General features: G+C 46.1%; 1 protein-coding gene across 1 annotated transcript in view; it reads right to left on the bottom strand.

The window, feature by feature from the left end:
- Positions 1–1,670: 1,670 nt before the first annotated feature.
- Positions 1,671–26,893, bottom strand: part of SCD5 (stearoyl-CoA desaturase 5) — a 33,699-nt gene continuing 8,476 nt past the window's right edge. The window contains exons 2-5 of the mRNA XM_075709318.1: positions 11,261–11,391; positions 6,114–6,319; positions 2,460–2,692; positions 1,671–1,903 (exon numbers count right to left, since the gene is read on the bottom strand). Of these exons, the coding sequence (XP_075565433.1) occupies positions 1,713–1,903; positions 2,460–2,692; positions 6,114–6,319; positions 11,261–11,391 (761 nt within the window). The 3' untranslated portion in view covers positions 1,671–1,712. The remainder of the gene's footprint in view (positions 1,904–2,459; positions 2,693–6,113; positions 6,320–11,260; positions 11,392–26,893) is intronic.

Here is a 26,893-nt window from a genome sequence, read left to right as displayed (position 1 = left end):
AGCTTGGCCACTAAGCCTGAAGTAATCAAATCTCTTTGTGCCCTTCTGTTTGACAACACTTCTCTTCCACTGATGAGGAAAACAGAAATGCTGAGCGGGGTAGGTATTTTGGAAACGCTGCACCAAGTGAATAGCTGGAAACACCAAGCAAAACACTGCTGTAATTCTGATGTGTGATGCACAAAGCCCTTTGCTTTGGGAGTTGTTTCAGAATAAAACACAGCAGCCAGTCTAACTCATAACTGTTTATTGTAAATCACTCAAGAGTTTACACATCATTAATGGCAAAGTAACACTGTTAAAACACCTGCTGGATGAAATACAGAATGAAGACAACTCTTTTACACTATATGGCATCATTTAAAAAACAAGAAACAGAACAAAAAAGAAACCATTTTAATTGTTTTTTCCAGTTCTACATCTTTCTTGAAAATATCTGGGCCTGAGTCTCAGTTATCTTGAGATCCCTGCCTTGCCCAGGGTGTGGGGCCGTGCACCTGGGAAACAGGCACTCCGTCTCCGACAGGCAAGGCAGCAAGCTTCTTTATAAAGGAAAATCATGCTCTCTATCTTCAAAAGTGCTCCAATGCTGACAGTACAAAGCCTCTCTCCTGCACTGGCTAATATCTAACACAAAGGGCTATATGTCCCATTAATTCCACATGCTTTTTTTTTTTTTTTTTTAGTATTTTTTCTTCCCCCCCCCCCCCGTTTTTTTTTTTTAAACAAGGCAACTGTTAAAATTCAGAAGCTACATAACTGTCTTTATAGTTTGCTTAGAAACCAATGGATGTTGCATGCAGCTGAAATGTTAGTAGACACCCTGACTTAGATAAAGGTCCGTTTTCTAAGACCAGCTAGTCAAAGGCAGAAAAAGAAATTAAGAGGCCTCTTGTGCAAAAGGAGCTAAAATATGCATGCATCGATGTCCATGACCGATTAGAATATAACTTAGGTCTCCAAACATTGAAACCAAAGCATTATTTGGCTTAAGACATGGTTGAGCTCTATACCTTTACAAAGTACAAGTATATGCGACAACAAAGGAATCATCTCAACTTAGCATCAGTTGGTATTTTGGCCTGTATAGAGGCTAATCTTCAACACAAAAGCCTGCTCAGCAATAAATGGTTTTCATATTTCGCAAAGACAGAAGCGCACTGGGCTGGCTAACAGGGGTAACAAAAAGAAAGCAGGTTTTCAAACTAATGTGTAACTAAATTTAGGCTGATTTTCCCCCTTGGACATACTATTTTTCATCAGTGCTGTTACTGTCCTTTCCATTAGTCTGTAGCTGAAACAGCACATTGGGCCCTGCCACATCCCCTCCAAGAGATGCATTTCAAAAGTATATTTGATTAATAGTAGAAACAAAAATCTCCCCTAACTGCACTTGGAAAGGATAATTCCTCCAATCTGCCAACATTTACCATGAACAAGCAAATTACAATGTATTTCAGACATGAACTACAGTGACTAAAATCAAATCTCTCTCCTGTTTAACTATAATATTAAATAATATATAACATTTTCACATTTAATAGTCTTAAGTTTGGACACAAGAAATCTGTTCATGGGGAATTAATTCGGCCCAACTGATCTGAAAAAACTAATTTCACCCAGAGGAAAATAAATCCAACACAGGCACAGGGGGGCGCACGCACCCACCCACCCATGTGAACAACAGTGCTGGCACAGCGAAGCGTCACTTTTCAAGCACTGCCATCTCCAGTCCTTTCCTTGCGAGCCTGGATCATCTCCTTCGGAGCCTGCTTGCGGTCAGTGACCAACCCCAACCAAAACATGAAGTCAATGAACCAGGTTGTGGGGTTGAACTTCAGGCCCAGCTCACTGGCTGAGTAGTCAAATGGGAAGGTGTGGTGGTAGTTGTGGAAACCCTCACCTGAAAAACAGAGAGGGAGTTTAAAGACCACATGGCTGGCACATTTATGAACTTAGGAACACTCTCATGTGGGACATCCCAGCACCCGTTTCCCAAGTCCTGAATCCAGTGCAGGTTATGCTCCACCCCTGGCTACGGAAGACCTCTGGGGCAGACCCACAACGGACTTAATTTCAGTGCTTTGGGCTTTCCTCCCCAGTAAGAAAGGGCATGTCCCACCCCTTACGCTCAGGGAAGAAAACCATAAGTGCTTCAAGAGGGGAGACACGCAACTAAGTAAGAAGCAGAGTCACTTATTTCTGCTGCACTGTCCCCAGATGACTGCTGAGAAGAGAGGATTGCTACTGTGAACACATCTCTGCCCAGAGACTACATGGTGTTATTTCAATGTGGGCACCATCAGTAGAACAAGGGAGCCTTCCTCTAGGATGCGCAAGCTCCAAGCCCTGGCTCCAAGTGGTGTCCAGTTGCAGGTGCCCAAAGCCCTGACCAGGGTGAAACAGGATGGGACGTCGCTCTGAGTTTGCAAAGCTCTACCCAGGGCTACAGCACTTACCAATGGCTCCTAGAGTGACAAAGGTGTTCTGCCTGGGGTTGATGTACTTGTCATAAGGGCGGTTGCCATACATGTGAGCAGCACTGTTGACCAGCCAGGTGACGTTGAGAGAGATGGTGTACCGGAGGATGGAGGCAAGGAAGTAGGCATTCCACAGACTCTCACCCCAGAGGTACCACGGCACAAAGGTAGGGATCACAAAGCACATCAGCACAACCGAACTCTTGTAATACCTGTGGGGAAAGAAAAGAACACCATTACTGTGATGGAAATGACAGCTGGGGTGAAGTGGGGTTGCATCTCTGGAGACACGGCTCTGCCAGAAACCCCTGGCATAACCTGGGCTGGCCCCATAACCAGGCAGCAGGGAACATTTCAAGACATCCACAATCTTGACATAATTTTTCCAAGTGCAATTCAAAATGCCAAGACAACCGGAAACCCCGAAGCAGCAGGTAACACTGGAGCTGAACAGCCAAGACCCAGTCCCAGAGCAAACCTCCCAGATTGAACATCTTTAAACCTGGGGAAGCACAGAGTTGGCTGCACACCCTGCACCTAGGGTCCAGCTCTGGGACTGGAAAAGCCCAGGGCTTGGCATGGCATCGGTGGAGCTGTGTTGGAAACACATTTACTGCTAAGAGCTGGCAAAGACTTCCCCCATGCTCAGATCAGAAGGGAACCTGCAGCACAGGGCAGGAGCAGCTCCTTTCTATACCACTGCTACTGCATGAGCTCCAACAGTGGTGGCAGACCCAAAGCAGCTGCCAAGAGACTACGGGCACCCCACCAAGGGTGAGGAGAAAGATACATCTGGGCCTAGGGGCCAGGATTACTGCTGCTCCCAAAGCCTACTGACTGGCACAAGCCCTGCCACTCCTTCATATATTGGACAAAAATCAGTGTGTGGGGAAGGAAGAAGCCAAACAGTCTGAGAACAAACAGGAAAGCTTTATAGTACAGCTAAAGCCACATGCCCAGACAAGGCAGGGAAGAGAGAGCATAGGATGCAGGGAGCACAGAGGCGAAGAGCAGAGACCACAGCAGGAGAAATAAAAAGAAAAATCATGCTGGGGGAATTAATCCAAGGCAAGTGGAGAAAGGGAGCAGCTCAGCAAGTAGTGGGGAGGCAAAGCCAAAAGTGAGATAGGAAATAATCTAAATGGAGAACGGGCTAATGGCACTCATAAGCGGAGAGCAGCAAGACAGTGCAGCTTGGGAGGCACCTACAATGTGTCCCAGCTCGAGAGGAAACAAGGCCCCATCTTCCCCACTGAGCCCTTCCACCTCCCTGGAGCCCAGATTCACTAGAGCCCACAGTGATCCTGGGGTATCATCATCAAAGCAAATGGCCGCATGAAACTGGAGCAGTAGGCTGAGGTGACAGGATTTTGAAGGGTGCAGAAAGAAAAGAAACACAAAGTAAGACCCATCTTATTTGCGACCATATGACAGGTTTAAAATAGACCCTTGCTTTTGTTGATTTTTCTGGAAGGGATGAGGAAGAACAGAGTTTGGATTTATTAAACAGTTATTAAAACTTTCCATTTGCTGAAAGTTTTTCAGATAGGAAGAACTGTCAATTTGGTTTGACAAAAACAAACAAAAAATTTTCAATTAAAACCCACAGAGGATCGGAGAAATGTTAACATTAGCAGCATTTTTGGAAGGAAGAAAGTTTCCATGAACATAGTTCTCATCTATAACACACCAGCTAGTTTTGACCATCTTGTGTATGAAATAAATTAACCTCTTGCCCTGCAAGTTCTTTGTTTGATATTTTTTGCTGCTGTTTGGAGGTTGTGCCTCACATGCTGGGCTTCAGGAGATCTGTAGCTCTCCAGAAACACCAACCATGGTGAAAACTCTATCTTCACTTACCTGAACGAAGGCCCTCCAAAGGAAACAGGCCCTATTCTTCGTTCCACCAAAGATAACAGATAATTTCCTACTCATCTGACTGACTTCTGAACCAGGCTGCAGATAAGGTTTGCAAACCTCATCAATTCAAGGCCAGGATTTAAGTAGAGCTGGAGAAGAAAAGTATTTTCCAGTCCAGAAAACTCCTTCAGAGTTCAAAGCCTCTCCCACTCCAGGAAAATAAAATAAAACATGAAAACAACTTATCAGGCACCACTTAAAACCATTCTGTGAGACACAAAAAGCCCAGACTGAAGTCTTTGATGAAGACATGAGATCTCACATCCAAACAAGCACCTGACTATGTTTTCTCTGTCTATCTTTGACTGAAACATACACCCTGGAATGAGAAATCTCCTTACCTGGAGTTCAGGGGAACCAATGCCTCAATATATGCTTGGGAACAGCGCTGCTTTCACCACATGAAAATTTTGTCATGAAGACACTTCACCTGTGACCCTCTCTTTCACATCACATGCAGGATTATTGCTCTGTTTTTCACAGAGGGTAAATTTTGCTGTCAGTCATGCCTGGAACAGTACTGTGATTTCAGCTGAAGTGATGTGGTTTTAAACTGAGTGGTACTTCATCCACAGCTCACCAGCACCACTAAATTCAAAGCTAACAATCTGGCCTTAAAATGAAATGTGACAAAGGGTTTATGATGATTCTTACTGATCTGACCTGCCAGGTTTTCCATGCTGTCAAAAAAACCCAACACTTCAACCTTATAGAAAGGAGAAACCTGAATTTTTCTTCCCAGATAAGGGAAGGTAAACTCCATGCAGAAAACATACTTCTTCACAACATTTGCAGCACCACCACAGCAGCAGAGCCTGCTTCTCATGAGATGCTGTTGTCTTGGAAAAGGCAATAACACAACCAAGAAGAGCTGCAGCAAACTGCAAGGGAGCCTTTGCAAACAGGCACTGCCCACTGAGGAACCAGTAAAAAGCAACAGTATGTGGAGGGCAGTGAGTTCCTCGCTCCTGGAGCTCTTCTGATGCAGGGGTAATTCTGCTAGTGCATGGATTTCTCTAATGCAAAAAAGAATGATTTCTGGACTCAACTGACTGCTCCCCTCACCCATAAAACACTCAGAAATGAGCTTATGTGGTTTACTGAAGTACCTGGACCAAATGCTTGCAGGCAGAGACAGTCACCTTGTGCCTAAAATACAGGTACTCACATAGAGGACAAAGCATGTTGCTCAATTCCCACCTCTTGCAGAGCGCATAGCAAACTGAAGTAGGTCTGTGCTAATTCTCAAGGGAGATAATTAATCCTGTGAAGAATGACTGTCTTGGGAGAGGAAGTGCTTGGTCTATGCTGGCCCACAGGTGCCACAGATGAGTTTGCAGAGTAAAACGTGCACTTCTGCATTAAGGCAGTTAGTGATTACAGCATTTGCTCCAATGATCAAAGGAGAAGGCCAAGATCCCAGCAACTTCTGCTGTGGCTGTTTTCACAGCCAGCCCTGGGTTTCTGGAAAAACAGAGGGACAAGGACAGGGCTCACTGCTTGTGCAGCAGAGCCTGCAAGGACAGTCAGCAAGCGTCAGCCACATGGCAACAGTGGAGGCCAGAGGGACGGCAGTCCTAATGCCTGCAATCAAGGTGGCAGGGATATCTTGGGGGAGAAAAGGGAAAGATAAAAACAAGGACTGAGCCACAACTAGACAACCAGGCAGAGGGACCTCTCCAGCCTGCCTCACATGAGGCAGCTCCCACTTACTTTCTTTGGAACCTGACAACAGGGTCATCCAGCAGGTCAGTGAAATCCAGTTTCCTCCCCTTCTCTATGACATCCCGGTGCTTGCGCACGAACAGCCAGCCAATGTGGGAGAAGAAGAAGCCACGGCGGGCATTATGCGGGTCCGCATCTGTCTCTGAATACTTGTGGTGCACGCGGTGGTCTCTGCTCCACTCGTAGATGTCGTTCTGCACAGAAAGCATGAGGGGGTGAGAGCACAGAGGCTGAGCACTGCTCCCCACGCAGTAAGAGCAACATGCTCGTACAAGATGCTCCTCAAAAAGGTTATCGATTAAAAACATCCTGAGGGACCCCAAATTTGCAGCCAGCCAGCCCTGCTCCTGTCAGTGCCCACACAGAATGGAACATGCTCTGGGAACCGGTGACTTGGATTGGACACACCCCAGGGCTGGAGATGGCTGGAAGCCAAAAGCCTCTTGGGAGTTACCACCATTAGTCTGCCCTGGTCCTGTGTCCTCCCTGGGTGTTTGCTGTCCAAGGATGGACCCTGGGCTCAAGGGACCATGTACATACATGCTTATTTTGTTATTTTATGACCCTGCCATGGGGGAGCTTGCATATTTATTTTCAGGGCACTAGTGTGCAGAAGCACTCAGTTCTGGCATCCTTTTTCTAAGCTGGTTGCAGCTGGTTACCACTGGCACCCTCCAGGCACAAACTCAGCACTGAAAATGGGACAGAGCTTGTGGAACACTACACTTGCCTTTTCCTGACCTGAACAGGAGCTAAACTTGCTCAGCCTTTTGGAGGGATGCCTCTTCCACAGTAAACCCAGTACCTCCATTTAAATTACTGCTTTGTCTGCAGGGATGTGTACAAGGGCACAGCCTTCCAGTACTTAAAGAGGGCCTACAGGAAAGATGGGGAGGGACTCTTTATCAGGGAGTGTAGTGATAGGACAAGGGGTAGTAGTTTTATCCTGAAAGAGGGTAGGTTTAGATTAGGTATTAGCAAGAAATTCCTTACTGTGAGGGTGGTGAAACACTGGACCAGGTTGCCCAGAGAAGTTGTGGATGTCCCCTCCCTGGAAGAGTTTAAGGCCAGGTTGGACAGGGGTTTGAGCAACCTGGTCTAGTGGAAGGTGTCCCTACCCATGGCAGGGGGGTTGGAACTAGGTGATCTTTAAGGTCCCTTCCAACCCAAACCATTCTATGATTAGGTATCAAAGGAGATGTGCCTATTTTATGTGAATTCAAGTCTTGCATTTCCAGCCAAGCTGGAAGAAAAGTCTCAGACCCATAACATCAGCTCAGCATTGGATCCAGATCAGATACAAAGCAAGTTCAGTCCTGTCTCTGCTCAAGCTGTCAGCAGATACGGGTCACTGAAGTACCTTATGGCTGTAAATGGGATTATGTGGATTGCAGGGAGGAAGGGATGGACTGCAGTTTCAGACTGGGATCTGTAAAGTGAGACTTTCTGAGTTTACTCATCCAAAGGGATCTCAGCCTCCCAGTTTGCTCTGCAGGATACACTGGTTATTGGACTAAACTGCTGGGTTTTGCACTGGTGCCAAGCTATTAATGCAGGGCATTGTAAGCATGTACAACACTGGCAAAACTCAGGCAACACACTCATCTATGAATTGAATTCCCCAACACCAGCACCAAAACATGGAAATATTAGTTAATGCTCAGATCCACAACAGTGTGAACTTTAATCAGAGAATACTTAGTGGAGTGTGCTTTCCTCTGCTATTTCGATCTTTGCACAGCCAGGGAGGTACCCAAGCAGTACCCAAAGGAAGGAAGGGCCTGGGTTACTTTTAGGAACAGCAGTAGCACCCACAACCATCAAGCGCAGAAGCTTTGCTCCCAGCAGAGCTGAGCAAACCATTTGCAGTGTCTGTGAAGTAACAGCAGTGTGGTAGCCACCCTGGCGCTGAATATACTGCAGGACACAGTAAGCCAGGCCAATGACAACTGTATATATCTGTATTTTGTGAGACAAAAGTCCTATGCTGAAAGCGTCACAGAAATCATTGCTCTTTCTCTCAGCTGCCAACATTTGAGAGAGAGGACTGAGGCTGCCCATGCTGCTGAGGGGACTCCAGGAACAACTGCAAAGAGCAGCTAAAGAATCCAGCTCAAATGTCTCTGTGTCCAATTTCAGCCTTGCAAAGATGCTCTCTGTCTGCAAGAGCCCACAAGGGACAAGTGACGAGCAAAAGCCCCGGAAAGATCTCAGCTCCATTGCACTCAGTTGTGCTTAGCCCAGTACTGTTGTCAGGCTATGGTCACAGTGATGCTGTGAGTGGGCTGGGGATGAGGGGAACACTTTTCTGCAGCAATGACTCATCTAAGCCATTGAGAGATGGCAGTAAAGATCAGCCCCTTACCAGCACTCCACTATGTCACACCTTAACTATCCCATTGCACAAGAGAACAAAGTAAACTGAGTGAAGCAAAGGAAGTCACCAAACTTCTCAGTCAGAACAAAGTGAGATCTTTACCTTGCTGCCGTCTTATTTTTTTCCTGCAGAGAAATCAAAGGGAAGGAAAGGCTCTACACTGCTTCAAGTGGCTTCAGCGGGAATATCCAGAAGACTGGAAAATGCCAAGATTAAGTCATTTAAAAATAAAACAGGCTTACGCAAGAAGCATGCCTAGGAAAGGCCCTCTTTCTTAACCAGAAATAATTTTTCAAGTGAGACTATTGATCAGTTTGTCGCAAGAGCACTTGATAAAATTATTTGTGGAACAGCAGATAACCAGGTCAAAGCAATGATACCATGAGGAATTAACTTGGCTTTTTATACCACAGCAAACACCTGCAGGACTGGCGAAAACCATGATTCCCCAGATGAAAGGGTTAGGAAGCTGTGAAACAACTGAATTGCATCTAATTAAAACCCACAAAGGCTAAGAGGAAATAAAGGCCAGAGGCCAGAACTGTTGGCAATAAATACACCAAGAACTGGAGCATAGCACATGTAAATATGCTCCGAGCATATTAATAGCAACCATTTTTCAGGAACACATCACTCTTGATCAAGTTTCAGGTAAACACATGAGCGAAACCCCTTCCAAAATAGAGCGCGACAGCATCATGCTGTGACAAGTGATGCAGACATGAGGTTTCATTAGCAGGTCCCTTAATAAACCTGCAGACCAAAACGTGACAATAAATTGGGCTATGTAACAACCTCAGTGTGCTGGCATGAATTTCCACACAACCACTGTTGCTGTGTGCAGATGGTCACAGCACAGCCTCAGCTGAAAAACACAGCTTGTTTCATAGAGATGGCCAGAAGCAATAGTACAATGCAGTTAGCTGAGGAGACAGCAGCACATCCCAAGTAAGATGCTGAAACTTAAATACTAGGAGATCAAGAAGACATAAGCCAGATATTACCTATTTCTGAAACAGACATGTGACAGCAAGAAGCCAAGTCTTTCAAAATAGTGAGACCTTCACTCTAAATGGAGAGAAGAAACACAGCTCAGCATGCTTGAATCATAAAAAAATGCACTGGGCAACAGGGCAAAAATAGCTGCATCTGATGGTATTTCAGAGGAAGTACAGCATGTCACAGCCCATGCAACATCAAGTTAAAACTCTTCAGCAGAGTTTCCCCTGCTCTTCAAGAAGTCTGAATATTTCCTCAATATTCAGCATCCAGGGATGCTGTAGGTATCTCCAATGCTACCATTTCCTCCCAAAGCCAACATGAAGGAGATGGTCCTGAAAACTCATTCACTGTCTGCTCATGGAGGCGAAAACAGCCTTTGGCAGGCAATGGATGTCACAGTAATTAGGAGCAGGCTTCAGACTACTTAAAACTTAAGAGTGGGTGATCTGGCCTTTTTCTTTCCAATACGAAAGGCACAAAAGTGGCTTGAAGATACTTTGAAGTACTTCCCTGCCTCAGAATCACACCATGTCCTCAGCCAAAAGCAGTGATGAGGCCAATGTAGCTGAGAGCAAAAACCAACAAGGGAGCAGAACCCAATGAAATCCCAATGTGCAGGCTCACTGCAACCCGTTCGGCACATTCATTTAAATTACTTGTGAAAGGTAAGATTGGCTGTAAAACAGGAGGACAGTACCAGGGGATTCTCAAAACAGTTGTTTAACAGGCTGAGCAAAGGGCTTGTAAAGCTCTGCAAGGAACCAAGCAGCACATAGCAGCTGGAATATGGCTCAGAATAAAGGAAGGTTATAATTAAAATGGATGCATTCCCATATTCAAGCAAAAGCATTGTGCTTTTTGTAATGTCTAGAAGGATTAACAGGATTAATTCTTTGCACCTTAAAAAAAAAGAAAGATAAATCAAAGATGACAAGTAACAGTACAGAAGTGGATAAAGAGACTCTTCATCCTCTGTCAAGGTACATGAACGAGAAGTCAACCAAACGGACTGAAGGAAAAAAGCTGAAAACTCAAGGCACAACACACACATGGTACTCAGTGCCACAAGTGGTTATGGCAGCCAAGCTCATTAAGTTTAATGTTAGTACATGTTCACAGCTCTATTTGGAACAGGCAAAGGAGTAACTAAATTCACACTGAGAAGATCCTGGTTCTGGGCTAACTCCTACTACCAGCTGGGTGTTACACAAACATTTTTGAGGTCTAAGATTGCCTATCAGTGAGTACAGAGCTAGTAACACGCTTCTTTGCAAACGTATTTGAGTTTTACTGGTGAAAAATTCTGCATAAAACAGAGATAAATTAAGATTGTGAAAGGATGCCTGCTCTCCTTTCTGGGCACATGAAAATCTCCAACTGCCTGGATGGACAAATAGACTTGATTATGCAGACATATTTGCATCAAGTTGCCCTTTACAAAAGTTTCCATGTTGTCCTGTGAAGTGTGGGACCTGACCTGTGCCACAGATAGGCTGCTGGGGTGCTGAGCCCCTGATCTGGGCACATTCAACTTGGTCCTTAAGTAATTATTGTTCCTGGACTGCCTAATGCATACTGTTACATGGGTGGCAAGAGGGGCTCTGCACCCCCTGAGCCAGCAGAGTGTGTTATAAGCAAATGTCTTTCTGCTAATTTTTTTTTTTTTTCTTTTGCTGTCCCTAAGCTGAAGAGATCTCTGCACAGAAGAGAAAGCTGCCTGGAGGCCAAGAATCCGGACGGGCAACCACAACCCCACCTGGAAAGCCATGGAGTTAGCTACAGCCAGAAAGATCCGCAAAGGCAGCTTGGCTTTGTAGGAACGATGGCTCCACAGGCGATGCGCACCAGCCGTCACGCCCAGGGCTGTCATCAGGAAACAGAAATATGCTGAAAGACACAAAAACAAAACGCAGGATTGTACCAACTGCCATTATTTTTCCTTTCTTTGACGTAAAGATGATCCTCGCCCCTGCCTGCCAACACCTGGCAGGGTCACTCCAAAGATGAGGCTGGGCAGACAGGAGGTGAGGTTCTCAGCCTTCACCAAGTACAGTGGAGTGAGAGTTCATCACTCATGTCAGAAGAGTAGCAACAACTCTTCTAACAGGACAATGCCAGCCTCCTCCACACAGGTCTTTGCTCAAGTCTGATCTGTCAGCTAGTTTAAGAGTATCACGTTCCACCCCTAAAGATATGAGCTGTGTCAGAGTTTCTCTCATCATTAGGAGCTCATGATTCGATAATAAAAATGTGCCAGGAAGTGGAGCATTCACCATCTCCCTCAGTTTCAGGAACTGCTATGCCTTCCTTTAATTAAAAAATTGGCCAAATAAACATGTTTTGAGCATTTTTTTCAGATGGCCAACACAGCACGGGAACAAGTCTGTTCCTTACTCACCACCGTGGCTCCAGGCTAGACACACAGCCCAAGCACATGTGTCCTGCAGTGTACCCCCCATGCTTAAAATAATACCCGCCACCCAGGTTGGGTGCAGAACTGGGGCAGCAGAACAAGACAGTGGACGAGGGCCTGCCTGCTTGAGCTATGAATCTGTGCTCGCTGGTTTTGTCTCTAGTGTCTTTGAATTCCTGTGTGACGGACGATCCATAGCCTGAGTTGTTTCAACTTGCAACAAAAGAGGAGGCTATGGGAAAGGGTTGGAAGAACAGTGTATTAGAGCTGCTCCTCCTTTTGGAGGGAGACTGGAGAAAAAATGGGAACAGCTAGGAGGAAAGTATTTTATAAGTCCCAAATAAATGGGACCACTTAAAACTACTCATATTCAAGCTATCCAGCTATCATGATATATACACTCTTATGTCTCCTTCCCATAGGTGTTGATTTCTCATACTGTGCCTAAAGAGTATAAGCTCATTCTACAAGCGTAAAATTAAGACAAGAGTGGATTCAAACAATAAGGATATTACAGGACAACCTCAAATGAGTTTGCACGGTCTGAAGTGATGTGCTGTTTAGCCAGGGCTCCCTGCCACCCTACATACACAGGCATGTTTTGGTTAAAAAAGCCTACTTCAAATACCTAAATAGAGTTACTGGAACAAAAAAGGGAAAACCCTATCCCCAAAAGAGGATTTTCAATTTGTGTCTGCACAACAGTCTGTCCAGCAGGGAACCTTGTTAGACATGCAGTGGCTAGAAAGGAATTCACAATCAGCTTTTCCCAGTATGTAATGTAAAACATCTATCTTTGCAAAAAGGAAACAAAAATATGTATATGTAGGTGGGTGTATACTGTGTTCCTCTATCAACTCCCAACCCACAGTGCTTGAAATTACAGCATCTAAGAGAAAATATAATATAAAGATATTTGGTAAAATAATGGCAACCATATTTCATGTTGATTGTCACCCCTGCAGACTGAAGGAGTAAATGGACCTTATCCGCTCCACTGGTGGATCCATCAAAAACAGATTTACTCACACTGTTTCACATTATGTACATGGACCAAATTACTGTCATCTCCTGCACAGCAAACCAAAGCCTTTCTCACAAAATGCAACAGACAAATGGAGTCAGAATGGTCCTAGTAAAAATGATGCATCTCTAAAACCCGCTTTGGACACCATCACCAGAAGAGGCAATTCTCCTTTTCAGCAGGCTGCAGCGTTCAAGCTACTCCCAGAAAAGGCTCATCTGTGCAGTTGAGTCCAATGCGCTGAAGTTTATTGCCAAATTCAGACTTCTGACTGCTTCCTGAAGGGAGGCACAGAAATGAACTGAAAATCATTCATTCGCTTTGCACGTTATTTACAGATTTTGTTGAATTTACAGATTACTCTCAGATCAGTAAAAATGCCAACACCACAACTCCTCACACTGCAGTCTCCACCGCAGTCTTACAGTTCTTGCACATGCCTTGTCAGTGCAATGACTCTGACTTCTATGAAATGAGGGAAAACCTATCCTGTCATTTTCTGTATGTGATGTTGAGCTGTGCAGAAACATCACTAAATAAGGCCTTCCAAATCACTCAAATGACTGTAATTGTGGGAACAGATCTGTGACAAGCGGAAAGGCAGAAAGGCCAATCGAGAATGAGTGCCAGACTGAGGATATATACCCTCAGAGCCTCCCAGAAACATGCTACCCTGATCAAATGGGGCTTTTCCAGGGCTTCCCTGGACCACGACCACAAGCTCCATCCTCCTGGCCTCTCCAGCCCCCCAGGGACTTGGCAGCCCCAGCCACTACCGCAACGATCAAGTTAAAACAGCTGGGCCTTATGCCCACACAACATGCACATTTTTAGGCTTTGCAGAGGAGGAATCATAACAGCAGGAATTTTCCTTATATAAATTCTGAGGGCTGAAACATCCCCAGAAACAAACAAATGAAAACAATTACTCAGGACTTTAGTGACCGGAGCAGAAACAAATCCTGCCAGACAAATGCACTGTACAGTAATACCGGTTTCTGTGGTTCTTACAGGAATTAGGGTGCCTGAAAATATTACTTGGCCACTAATTCCCAATGTGTAAATAGCCAAGATGACAAATATTTGCTGTGTAAAGATAGGTCCCAAGCTTTCCTTTGCAGAATAGATTATGAACTCAACCCAAAAATCGGACTATAAACCATTTGATTTTACATTAATTATGCACAGCTACAGTAACTACATGCAAAGAGAGCCACTACTTACCCACCTGGCTCATTTTTGGGGGGTGGGGAGTGTGTGTGTAGGGGTTAACATCTCCATGAAACACAACAGGATTACACTGTGGAGGAAAGCAGCTCAGTTAATACCAACTTCTTCTTACACTGAAAACTCCCTCTGAGACCTGTAACTAACCTGGAGCACAGGTCTTATGAGGAGCGGCTGAGGGAACTGGGGTTGTTTAGTCTGGAGAAGAGGAGGCTGAGGGGAGACCTTATCGCTCTCTACAACTGCCTGAAAGGAGGTTGTAGTGAGGTGGGTGCTGGTCTCTTCTCCCAAGTAGTTAGCAATAGGATGAGAGGAAATGGGCTCAAGCTGTGCCAGGGGAGGTTTAGATTGGATATTAGGAAGAATTTCTTCACAGAAAGGGTAGTCAAGCATTGGAAGAGGCTGCCCAGAGAGGTGGTGGAGTCACCATCCCTGGAAGTGTTCAAAAAATGGGTAGACGTGGCACTTTGGGATATGGTTTAGTGGGCATGGTGGTGTTGGGTTGATGATTGGAATGATCATCTTAGAGGTCCTTTCCAATCTTAATGATTCCTAGTTTTTACTTTCATTATAAATAATCCAGCCACCAAGCCAGGAAACATGAAAGTGCTACTCTACCCTTAACTGGTTTAGTGGTGGACTTGGTAATGTTAGGTTAATGGTTGGACTGGATGATCTTAAAGGTCTTTTCCAACCTAAACGATTCTATAATTCTATTCTAAACAGGTCTCCTAACTAATAAAGAGTAAAAAACACAGTTATTCCAGAAAAAGGGAAAAAAAAGAAAAAAACACAAGAAAAGTACCAATAAACAACCTCAAATCCAAACAGTTAATGATACAGTTCTTTTTAATTTAGTGAGGTACTTAATGTACAAAGAGGAAGCTCCTAAAATAGCCAGATTAGCCTTCTGCGCGTTCTAGTGAGCTAACTTTGTAACCAGGCTGACTTATCAAAGCAAGATCACACTCAGAAGGAAACCACAACATTTCAAACTTAACCTACAGACTGAAGACTGAGCTGTGCTATCCATATATATTGGCTTCAGGCATGATCACAGGCACCACAAGTACAAGAGACTCTGAATTCAAAGCACAGATGACCATCTTGTTGAGGAGGAATAATATACTGCTTTTCCTCCCCTCAACCAGTGCTGCAGGGCTGGCAAGAGTGCAGCTTGGGAGAGGGCTGTGTTGGAGCGTGGCATAGGAGGTTGTGAGCAGCCATTGATGATGGATGTGAAGGAAGAACAGCAAGCTAGCAGCACCCCCACCTCCCCAAGATGCCCAGGGAGGCCAAGAGGCATTTCCATGGGGCTGTCCTCACCGGGAGGCCAAGCCAGCCCCAGCACTGACTGCACAGAGACAGCTGCTTGTGAAATGAGAGGTGCTTGAGGGATAAGGAAGATGGAGCTAGAAAAGGGCTTGGTGCGGACTTGCTAGCCACACGCCTCAGGATGGAGCACACACAGCTGCTGGGCAGGCAGGGCCAGAGTCCAAGAGAGTCAGGGCGTGGGAGTTCCACCAACAGTACAGCAGCCTGAGCAGGAGCTCTAAAGCCACCTGACAAAAGGTAGTGTCATGCTAATACCAAAGTAAAAGAAAGAAAAAAAAAAAATAGCGGAATGAAGACTTCAAGAGGAAAAAAATGAAAAAGCGAAAGCTAACACAGCAGAAAAAGCTGTCTGGAGAGACCTGGGATGCCAGAGGAAACAGAGCAGCCAATGAACAGATCTCTGAAAGACAGTGGGCTTAAGGCTGGTATTTCTGGTGTTGTGAAAAGCAAGCTAGAACTCTGAAGCTCACAGTTTCATACTTGTCCTGGTTTTGGCTGGGACAGAGTTAATTTTCTTCCTAGTAGCAGGCACAGTGCTGTGTTTTGGATTTAGTAGGAGAAGAATGTCGATAACACCCTGATGTTTTAGTTGTTGCTAAGTACTGCTTATGCTAGTCAAGGACTTTTCAGCTTCCCATGCTCTGCCAGGTGCACAAGAAACTGGGAGGGGGCACAGCCAGAACAGTTGATCCAAACCGACCAAAGGGCTATTCCATACCATATGACGTCATGCTCGGTATATAAACTGGGGGGGTTGGCCGGGGAGCAGCGATCGCTGCTCGGGAACTGTCTGGATATCGGTCGGCGGGTAGTGAGCAATTGCATTGTGCATCACTTGCTTTGTATATTATTATTATTATTATCATTATTATATTGTTATTATCATTACTATTTTACTTTATTTCAATTATTAAACTGTTCTTATCTCAACCCAGGAGTGTTTCTCACTCTTAACTCCTCCAATTCTCTCCCCCATCCCATCGGGGTAGGGGGAGTGAGCGAGCAGCTACGTGGTGCTTAATTGCTGGCTGGGGCTAAACCACGACAATACTGAAGCCAGAGGGAGAGGAGGAAGACCCTTTCAAGCCATTTTCCAATCGTTTATTCAGTTTTGCCTCACTCATGGACTGAAGGTAGCACAGAATGTCTGCTTCACTGAGCCACTGGCAGGGAGCCATCTGCCTGGCATGGAGCCAAAGTGTACCAATGGGCTGGGAACACATCCCAGCACTGACTCCATGGCCTTCCACCTGCAGTAGGGTTCTCCTGCCACACACAGACCCAAAAGCAGCTCCTTCTCAGCATCAGCTCCCAATTACCATGTTCAGTGTGAGAGTTCAGATCTACACGTTAATACAGATACCCATGTTATTAGGCACGTGTCATTCTCACATACCTCTGCACCTTCTGGCTACTGTGGCATTGCATGGCAAGGAGCTCCACAGGTCTGCAGGACCCTCTTGGGCCTTTTCTCCTGCTTCTGCTACTGTAAAATGGTTTATTTCAAGAATTTACTCAGAACAAGAGCTCAATTATCTTCCCTAGCCCCTAGGATGGTGTGGGAATGCTGTGTGCCATGCCTGCTGCTCCCCAGAGCAAGAGCTAGCTTAGCCTGGACAGGTGGTGGAGCCCAAAGTTTACATAGTTTTCAGCTGGCTATTGTTTCCTTTGAATCGCTGTCTGCTCAAAGCAATGATTACAGGAGCTTTAGCTTTGGTCAAGTTTACTTTTCTCCCATTTATCTGAACATACTGGCTTCAGGACAATTCCCTAGAAACATAGCCTCTGGACCTCCTTTTACAGTAATGGTCACAGACATGCCACAGCTGTCCTCAGCTGTGCCCATCCAGGTGCCCATTGCAGCCAGGAAGGTGCCCACAGCTGTGCAGAAAGGCCCAGGAGGTAGCTTTGATCTCATTGCTCCACCAACTGGATCCTTGAGCACAGGCAGCCAGGCTGCAGCACCAGCCAAAGCCCTCTACCAGGGCCAGAGCTCTACCCCCAACACATACAAAACAAGTGTCCCCAGCCAACAGCTCTAACTGCCATCCCAGTTAAGACCTAAAACTCTGCAAGGAGGTTTAGGGCTTGCTGCAGGTATGGAAGAAGTCTTGAGACCTGGGTGCAAATACCTGAAACAGCAGAGCCTGTACCAAGAGCTCCAGGCTCCACACAACTCAAACACCCAGTCCAGAGCTGCCTTTGACTGGATGGTAAACCAGGATCTGTTTCAAAGAAGGATGATTTAATCCAGCAGAGCAGATGTTTAAGTGGGTTCCTCCTTGTTTCTCCCTACTCCTTCTCAAGACATCAAGGCAGAATTACCCTCAAACATAGGAATTTTACTTCCTTCTTCCATTGTCCTGAGCCTCCCCCCCACCCTCCCGGAAGCTCTGCAACACACAAACCATGGCTTAATGGATTAAACTGGTGTGAAATGCCTCCATGGCGAGTGGGGCCCCAACACATCACTTCCCTGGGCACGTAGCACGCTTTCCCCTCTGGAGCCCTGCATAAGGTCTGACCAGAGCATTTCCAAACATGAGCTCACTCGACAGAGCACAGCATAAGTAAAATGCTTCTGAACTTGAGCAGTGGGAGAAGCATTTAAGAGAGGGAACAAAGAGGATGAGGGAGGAAGAGAAAACAACAAGTAAGCCTGTGCAGAAGGACAAGAGAGAGAACCAGTGCACGGGGACAGTGAGAGGATGCAAGACAGACAAGACACATGAGGTTAAACTACTGTGCAAACAGGGAGCTGGGGGGTTGCTAGGCTTCCAAGTACACTGTGCCTGTGCACAGATGCTATTTATGGGAACATGCCAGAATCAATAGGCAGAAGATTTTTATTCAGCTTCCTAATTAATGACCTGAAACAAAGGCAAACAGCATATTAATTACAACTGCAGATGATGCTAAATTTGGAGCAGCAGTGAGAGAGCTAAGAAACACAAAAGGATCCATCCAGAAACAGGGAAACTAAGGCTCAAAATAAGGATCTGCCTGCACAGAAAAAGCAAAGTAATGTAGTTCAGGGGGCAATAACTGCAGACAGGGATCGGCAACAAGGATGAGATGCTTGGGGAAGTGGGAGACTGCAAGGAGGATCACCAACAGCTCATAAAATATTCTCAGCATGCAATATGATAAGGCAGCAAGACATCAGTATGATTTTGAACAGCAGGCACAGAGGTTTCATTTCACTGTCAGAGAGAAGCAATGAAAACTATACCAGGCAAATCGTTTGAACATGGATGGGAGATCAACAGCATAAAACATCTGAGCCATCTTTTTCAGAACAGCTCATTATCCCAATGGCTGGATTTCCAGAAAACCTTTACTACACCCAGTGCCAAACTCTTCTGAAAACCTGAGTGTCCAGGGGACTGACCTTTTATGAAGATACGGGGAGATACTGCCACAGTATATAGCTAATTCATAGGTATCAGGAAATCATCCTCTGCTGTAAGTGGCTGCTTAAATTGGAGCAAATCTCTCCTGCAAAAAATTTCAACTCTATTGTATGCTGAATATCAAAATTAGAACCTCTTCTGTTTCTGAAACCTGGGATCACATTAGAAACGTGGTATCTATTTACTGTTTGTGAATCCAACAGATTCCAGATTGCTTTTGACATTTATCTGGTTATAAAAAACCCAAATCAACCAAAACAAGAAGCCCAACAAGCACTGGGTTCACTCTGCACATCTGAACAGACAATGCTGGTTCCTGAAAGAGATGAGATGACTGGACATTCCTTCTTAGGCACAGATTACAAGCAGACACTGTCAGACAGGAACTATCGGTACGTTACCAATGTCAAACATAACCTAGTTACATGGAGCAAATTGCAATTATTTCTGAGGGACAAAACACCAGACATAAAAATAGTAGCAGTGAAACAAAATAAACTGCACATTCACAATGGCATTATTGTCAATATATAAAACATCTTTAAAATACAGAATAATGTCACATGACCATTCCCATGGGGTGGCAACATGTGGAGCCTGGCACCAACTCACACCCAGTGCCTGCAATCCCTGCCTGCACAGGGGTGGCAAGGAGAGAAGGGATAGCAGGGCCGGGAGCAGGCAGAGTGGCCCACTGCTGGTAGCTCTCATATGTGGCTAAAAACCTCACAGTCCCTTGCAGAAGGGATTGGGACACTACATTTAACCATAGCAAGATGAAGAACTTGACACAAGTCTGGAGAGCCATCATCCTCGTAGTTTGGTGTAGGTGAGTTGTACCAATCACAGATCCCACCACAGCCCCATTTTCCAAACAGACGTCAGGACCAGGCAAGTTTTGTAAACATTTGAGCTTTTTTGCACGTTACAAAATGCAACAAATGTTTTTCTGGTCCTGATGCAGCAAATCACTGACTCAGTTTTAGTCGAGTGATTACAATCTTAGGTCACCCAGCACGGGGATGTACTACATCAAGTGCCAGGAAGCAGGGCAGGAACTCCCAGACCACCTCTGTCTCACCAGCACCAGTGATGGAGAAAAACACATGGGGGATCCAAAAAGACAGATAACATGCCTTACGAGATCAGAACAGTGGCTCACCTAGCCAAATGCTTTTTCCCAACAGGGGTAAGAGGCATTGCTATTCAGAGGAGACAAAAGAGAAAAAGAAAAGAAAATTTAAAAGGGGAAAAAAAGACAACACAGTCCAGTTACTGTTGCACTAGCAATGCCTACACACTGGTGGACTTCAAGATGCGGCATTTTGCACAGAGTATGAAGAAAGTAATTACCAAGGCTGAAGGCTGTCCCAGAGTTGTTATTCACACTTGCTCTTAGCAGGAGGGTGACACATCTTGGATCAAGATAGCCACCAAGGGTCAGGGCCTTGGTTTTATGTCCCATTCTGAGGACATCAGCCTCATTTACTCCTGCACTGGTGCAAAGCCCAGCGCAGAGAGCTCAGAACAAGCTGCACGAGCATCACTGTCTCCTCGGAGAGGAGCGCCACTATGACTGACAGCTATAGCCCTAACACAGATTTTGGCAGCTGCTGTACCCCTGGCCTCAAGTCAGCAGGTAGGAGACCCCCCGCTGGGGCTGCCAGATCCCTTTTCAGACTACTGAGCACTTCCTCTGTCTCTCCACGGCATCCCACTCAGCGGGGCCTCTGGCAGACACAAAGATCACAAGCCAGCAAAGAAAGCCAACAATGAAAGACGGACCAAAAAAACATTGCACTCATTGTGGTGAGAAACAGGGTAGAAGAAATCTGCATACTCCAGCCACAAAAATCACACCCTGTTTGAACCTCTTGTCAGAATCCATCTGATTTCTGGTTGCAGTTGCCTTTCACCCAGGCTCTGTGTCACACAGCCTCTGCCCACGGCCACCTCCTGCCATCCCCTGTGATCATAGAATTGTTTAGGTTGGAAAAGACCTTTAAGATCATCAAGTCCAACTATTAACCTAACACTACCAAGTCCACCACTAAACCAATTAAGGGTAGAGTAGCACTTTCATGTTTCCTGGCTTGGTGGCTGGATTATTTATAATGAAAGTAAAACTAGGAATCATTAAGGTTAGAAAGCATTTCTAAGATTATCAGTCCAACCATCAACCCAACACCACCATGCCCACTAAACCATATCCCAAAGTGCCACATCTACCCGTTTGAACACCTCCAGGGATGGTGACTCCACCACCTCTCTGGGCAGCCTCTTCCAATGATTGACCACCCTTTCAGTAAAGAAACTTTTCCTAATGTCCAACCTAAACCTCCCCTGGCACAGCTTGAGCCCATTTCCTCTCGTCCTATCACTAGCTACTTGGGAGAAGAGACCAACACCCACCTCAATACAACCTCCTTTCAGGCAGTTGTAGAGAGCAAAAAGGTCTCCCCTCAGCCTCCTCTTCTCCAGACTAAACAACCCCAGTTCCCTCAGTCGCTCCTCATAAGGCCTGTGCTCTAGACCATTCACCAGCTTTGTTGCCCTTCTCTGGACACACTCCAGCACCTCAATGTCCTTCTTGTATTGAGGGGCCCAAAACTGGACACAGTATTCCAGGTGCGGCCTCACCAGTGCCAAGTACAGGGGGACAATCACCTCCCTGCTCCTGCTGGCCACACTATTCCTGATACAAGCCAGGATGCTCTTGGCCTTCTTGGCCACCTGGGCACACTGCTGCCTCATGTTCAGACGGCTGTCAGCCAGCACCCCCAGGTCCTTTTCAGCCAGGCAGCTTTCCAGCCACTCTTCCCCAAGCCTGTAGCATTGCATGGGGTTGTTGTGACCCAAGTGCAGGACCCAGCACTGGGCTTTGTTGAACCTCATACAATTGGCCTTGGCCCATCAGTCCAGCCTGTCCAGGTCCCTCTGCAGGGCCTTCCTACCCTCCAGCAGATCGACACTCCCACCCAGTTTGGTGTCATCTGCAAACTTTCTGAGGGTGCACTCAATCCCCTCATCCAGATCGTTGATAAAGATGTTAATCAAGACTGGCCCCAAAATGGAGCCCTGGGGAACACTGCTCGTGACCAGTCGCCAGCTGGACTTAACTCCATTTACCACTGCTCTCTGGGCTCGGCCACCCAACCAGGTTTTTACCCAGCGAAGAGTATGCCCATCCAAGCCATGAGCCGCCAGCTTCTCTAGGAGAATGCTGTGGGAGACTGTGTCAAAGGCTTTGCTGAAGTCCAGGTAGATAACATCCACAGCCTTTCCTTCATCCACTGGGCGGGTCACCAGGTAATAGAAGGAGATCAGGTTGGTCAAACAGGACCTGCCTTTCATGAACCTAAGGCATGATGCAAAGCCCCGTTCACAACCAACCTGCATTATTTTTTTATCTGCTCATGGAGCTGTTCCTTGAGTGGTGTCTTTGACTTTCAGTTGCTATTGTGGAAAAACCTTAGCTCTCCTACTGCCATAATTTTGAGGACAGGTTCAGAAGCATGTAGCACCCTGGTTCTACTGGAGCTCTCACTGCTGGGTGATGACATTCCCAACACTGTTTAGCCTACAAGATCTGATGTGTTCCCAGCCCCAGTTGTGAGTGCTTAAAGTTGCAGTCAGCAAAGGCTTATACATTTTTGCACACACACTGTGATACTAGGACTTCAAAGATCAGAAGGCAAGATCCAATGGATACAGGAGGGAGTAATTTCTTAAGACAACATGAATTCTAGTGACACTGATGGCCGAGAAAGCACATCTTTTGCTTGGGGAAGAAAAATTAACAAACACAAGGGCTGTGCTTCACCTGTAGACATCTGTTACCTCTTCAACAATAGGGCAGCTGAAAACAGCTGACCTTAAAAATGCTGTTGCATGAAGAAGACATCTTGTAACATGACATCGTTTGGGGGAAATACTCTCTCCACAGCTGGAGTAGCCAGCAAAGTCTCAGGCAAACCTCCATGTGACAATGCCTGGCAAGAAATTTTCATGTCAGCACAGGCCTTCTTTTTTTATTCCTGTATATAAAGGGATACCACAACTTGACTTATTTGTATAAATAACTATTTGAGGATTAAAAATAACATGGATGGACATGCAACATTTGTCCATTTCCACACCAGCACCTTACCTCTGCTTATTCAGCCAGACCAAAATTGCTTGCTAGGGAACTTTAACAACTGAACACATAAAACCCAAGGTCCTCCATCAGGCTACAAGAATTGCATGAGAAATACAAACAGCGAGTTCCTCAAGCACAAAGTGGGCATCAGAAAGCTGACTGATCACCATAAATATGTAACACTTATGTATCTTATGGTTAGGATTTTTTCCTTTCTAAAAATTAAGTTATGTCTGCATATCCTGCGTCTGCCTTCTTTTACTCACTTGTGGGTTTTTGCTGTCATTCAGTGGCAGATTTAGGACTAATGAACCACATCAGCTAATCTGACCAAACCAGGGAAAGCACTTCCAGTAGCGTTGAGCAGTGCCTAACTCCATTCCCACTGAAATTCAGGGCAGCACTGCCATCCATTTCAGCAGCTGCACCATGCTTGGCCTCTTCTGCACACCTCAGAGATTCTCCACTTCACTATGCACACAGATAGCAGTAGAAGATTCTCTCCTGATTCAATATCTGGCTCAGACCAGAAATGCAGCCAGTAGTTTAATGGTGCCTGCTACCACAACACTTTTTTGCGTTATCATTGGATGACACCAAGTTTCGGGATATATTTTGTTAAAATGCCATGTCTGCCCTCAGAAAGGAAAGTTTTCCTACGCCAAATTAGTCCAACACTTGGTCTATCCAAACATCTCATTTAAAAACGCTGGTTGATGTCACGCACTGCATTGGTGGGAGGGCCAGGGTCAACATGCAGCATGATTAGATATCAAGTCTCCAGTACGCATCTCTACTTCTGTCACCCTCCAGGGCAACCTTGGAGATCTCTTCCTCCACAGCAGAGAGATGTGAGGAGCAGTAACACAGCACTTAATCCACATGATCCTACCAAAAAGGCCTCATTTCCTGATCTGGAACTACATTTACTAAGGAGGGAGAAATTTTCCACCTTAGTCCCTAAATTGCTGCCAAGAAGAAATGTTGAATTAGTGCTCTGGCCCTGAAGTCTCTGGGAAGGAAACACTTCTCTGCTGGCAAACAGAGTCAATTGGCCAACCCACTGTTCGCTGAGCCCTGCTAACCATCAAAGGCAGGCATCAAAAGCACCTTGGGCTGGATTCAAACTAGCAGCTGAGAAAAGCACTGGCATGCAGCAGCACCAATTCCCTGAGCCACCCACCATACAGCTCATGCCAGCTCTCACGGGGAGCCATGTGTTCCTGTGAAGACCAAATGTGTGAAATCTCAGGCCAGAAGCGGGTTCATCTAAAATGAGATCTACACATTCTCTGAGCTACTCTAAATTGAACCAAAAGAGAAAGAGAGAAGAGGAAGCACATCAAAGGCAAAGGAGAATTGGAGTTTTAGAGCTGCAGAGAAGATGAGTTCGGACAAGGCCCTTCTTCTGCCCCTCTGTACTACAGTGGAGGAGCTCCAGGAGGAGCCGTCTGTCACATCCTCTTGGCCCTGCCATCACCGGCTCATGAAATCCAGGCTGTCTCTGCCTGGATGCATATGCCTGCCTATGCATTTTCAGGAACATTCCCCAGAGCCAGCCCTTTTGGCTGAGTATACAAAAGACTTTATTCCCGTTGGAATAGCAGAAATGTTCACATTGACAACTGCAGCCACTGTGACATAAATAAAGCCAATACAGCAATGGAAATCATGGCTGACAGCAAGTATTCCAGTGAATGCTAAAATTCCCCTAGGAAGCAAATACAGATTCCCTCAACTCACCAGCAACTGCAGATTGCCTTAAGATGCCGAACAGTTTATACATATTTTTAGATCAAAAGAGAAGGCTGGAAGATGCTCTGTTTTCTCTGAAATTTTTGATGCTTATGTGTAGCCTCTCTCAGCTCAGCTGAATCCTGCGTCATCACAAAACCACGGGCAGATTTCACTTCTCTCCCAGTCACCTCACTGCTGTCCTCAATCCGCACGCTGGGTAGGGCTCTGGTGGTTTTTAAGCACTCTACAATGCCAAGAAAGAATTAATGCCAATTTTGCCTCTTTTTTCAAGGACGGAGCAAAGAAATAGAGCAGTTAAGCCACTAGCATGGCACTCCAGAGCCCTGCACTCAGGCAGCTCTGCTTCAAGGAAGAAGGATTAGTTATTTAGCACCCTTGCCCATGACTGGCCAAAGCTTGACCTGTACGCAGCTGGGTCCATGGCAGGGGAATGGCTTCATCCTGCTGCTCATGCTGTGCATGCTGGCAAGACCACCCAAAGCATAGAGCCAGGGAACAGCAGCTTCTTGGCTATTAGAAACAAAGACATGGCATGCTACATACTTGTGATTTGGGCAAATTGAGAGCTTCCACCTTTTATGATCTCTAGGCATAGGACACGGGAAAGGAGCAAGGCTCAGCAGGGAGCAATCCCCTCCTGAACTGCTGGACCTGCAGGCATGATTCCCCAGTGATGCAGCAGCACCTCTGTCCCAGCTCCCCACTGAACAGGATCCACTACACAGGACAGACCCTGCTCCAAGCCCATGCCCTCCCAGACTAGCCAGTGGCTGCTGAAGCAGAGCTCTGATGGTTTTGACTTCTCATGATTTCAGACTCTGGACAATGTTGCCATCCCTCCATGTCACTGTATCTTGCCCAGATGCTTTGTGCCTGCTTCACTTGTATGCTGTCAGCTCCTACACCTTCTCCTCCCCTTTCCAAAACCAAACAGAGCTCAGAGAAAAACCTGGTGCAAAAACCAGCCTCTTCCAGTTTTCTCTCCTTCTGGCAGTTTGACCTCAGAGCTGGGCTGCAAGCACTATACCTCATTAAAATTAGAAGGCACGAGCCTCTTGCATCCAGCTGAACATGCAGCAGGCAGATCAGTTACCCAGAGCTGTCAGGTTAGAGGATGATGCCAGGGGAGAGAAGGACACCTTTGTCTCCAGCGCAGCAGGCAGGCTGATGCTGTCAGCTCTCTGGGGGCACTCACCAGATGATTGCTCACCACATTCCCTGAATAGTCGACTACTCACTGCACCCCTCCAGCCCAAACAGCTGTAGCCCAGCCCAGCTCTGCTCCTGCAGTGAGCTCTAACACAGCGAGAAGGCCCATACACCAGGTCTCTGCCTCCACCTACCCAGCAAGATGTTTTTCATATTTCACCACACACCACCTGTGCATACACTGCATAAGGAGGCTGGCTTTCACCTGCCTGCTGAATAATGGCTAGGCAGTTTTTGGCGAACTCAAGCACACAAGTCTATTCCTCTGCATCAAAGGTGGGAGCCAAAGCCAACAGAAAACAAGGAGAGCCTTGCTATTGCTCCTGCAAGGAGGTCTGGCCACACTTGCATGACTACCTCACTGCAGCCAAGTCCAACCAACTGCAGCAGGGGGAAGAGCAGCTCAAAATGAAAATTATCATCTATGACCCCCATTATAACTGACTGCTTCACTTGACTACAAAGGTCCTATTTTCCACACCTACAGCCAAATGCATTCTGGAAAGAAGTTATAACCTCATGGTGCTGGCCAAAAAAATTATTAAAAGGCAAACCCCCTTTTTATACCCTCGTTCCCCTGTAAAATACGGAGTTTCTGACATTTTCATAAGACATGCTGCCATTTCCAACCTGCACTGTTACCCAACACCCATACATTTCCCTTCTCCAGTGCCCTGGTAGTGGCCCTGCCTGAAGGATCACCCAAAGACAGCAACAGGTACCAAGCCTGGGACTGCTCTCCCTCCACCCCACGTGTTGGCAGGGCTCTGAGAACCTATTTCCAGTCTTTCCCATCAGGACCCGCTTTTGCTGCTCTGCGCAAGCATTTCTCTATATGAGCTGCAGCCATTCTGCATCCCAACTGCTCC

The sequence above is a fragment of the Pelecanus crispus genome, chromosome 4, assembly GCF_030463565.1.
Source record: "Pelecanus crispus isolate bPelCri1 chromosome 4, bPelCri1.pri, whole genome shotgun sequence".
NCBI lineage: Eukaryota > Metazoa > Chordata > Aves > Pelecaniformes > Pelecanidae > Pelecanus > Pelecanus crispus.
Note: the sequence above shows the minus strand (reverse complement) of the source record. Positions and strands in the feature narration are given on the sequence as shown.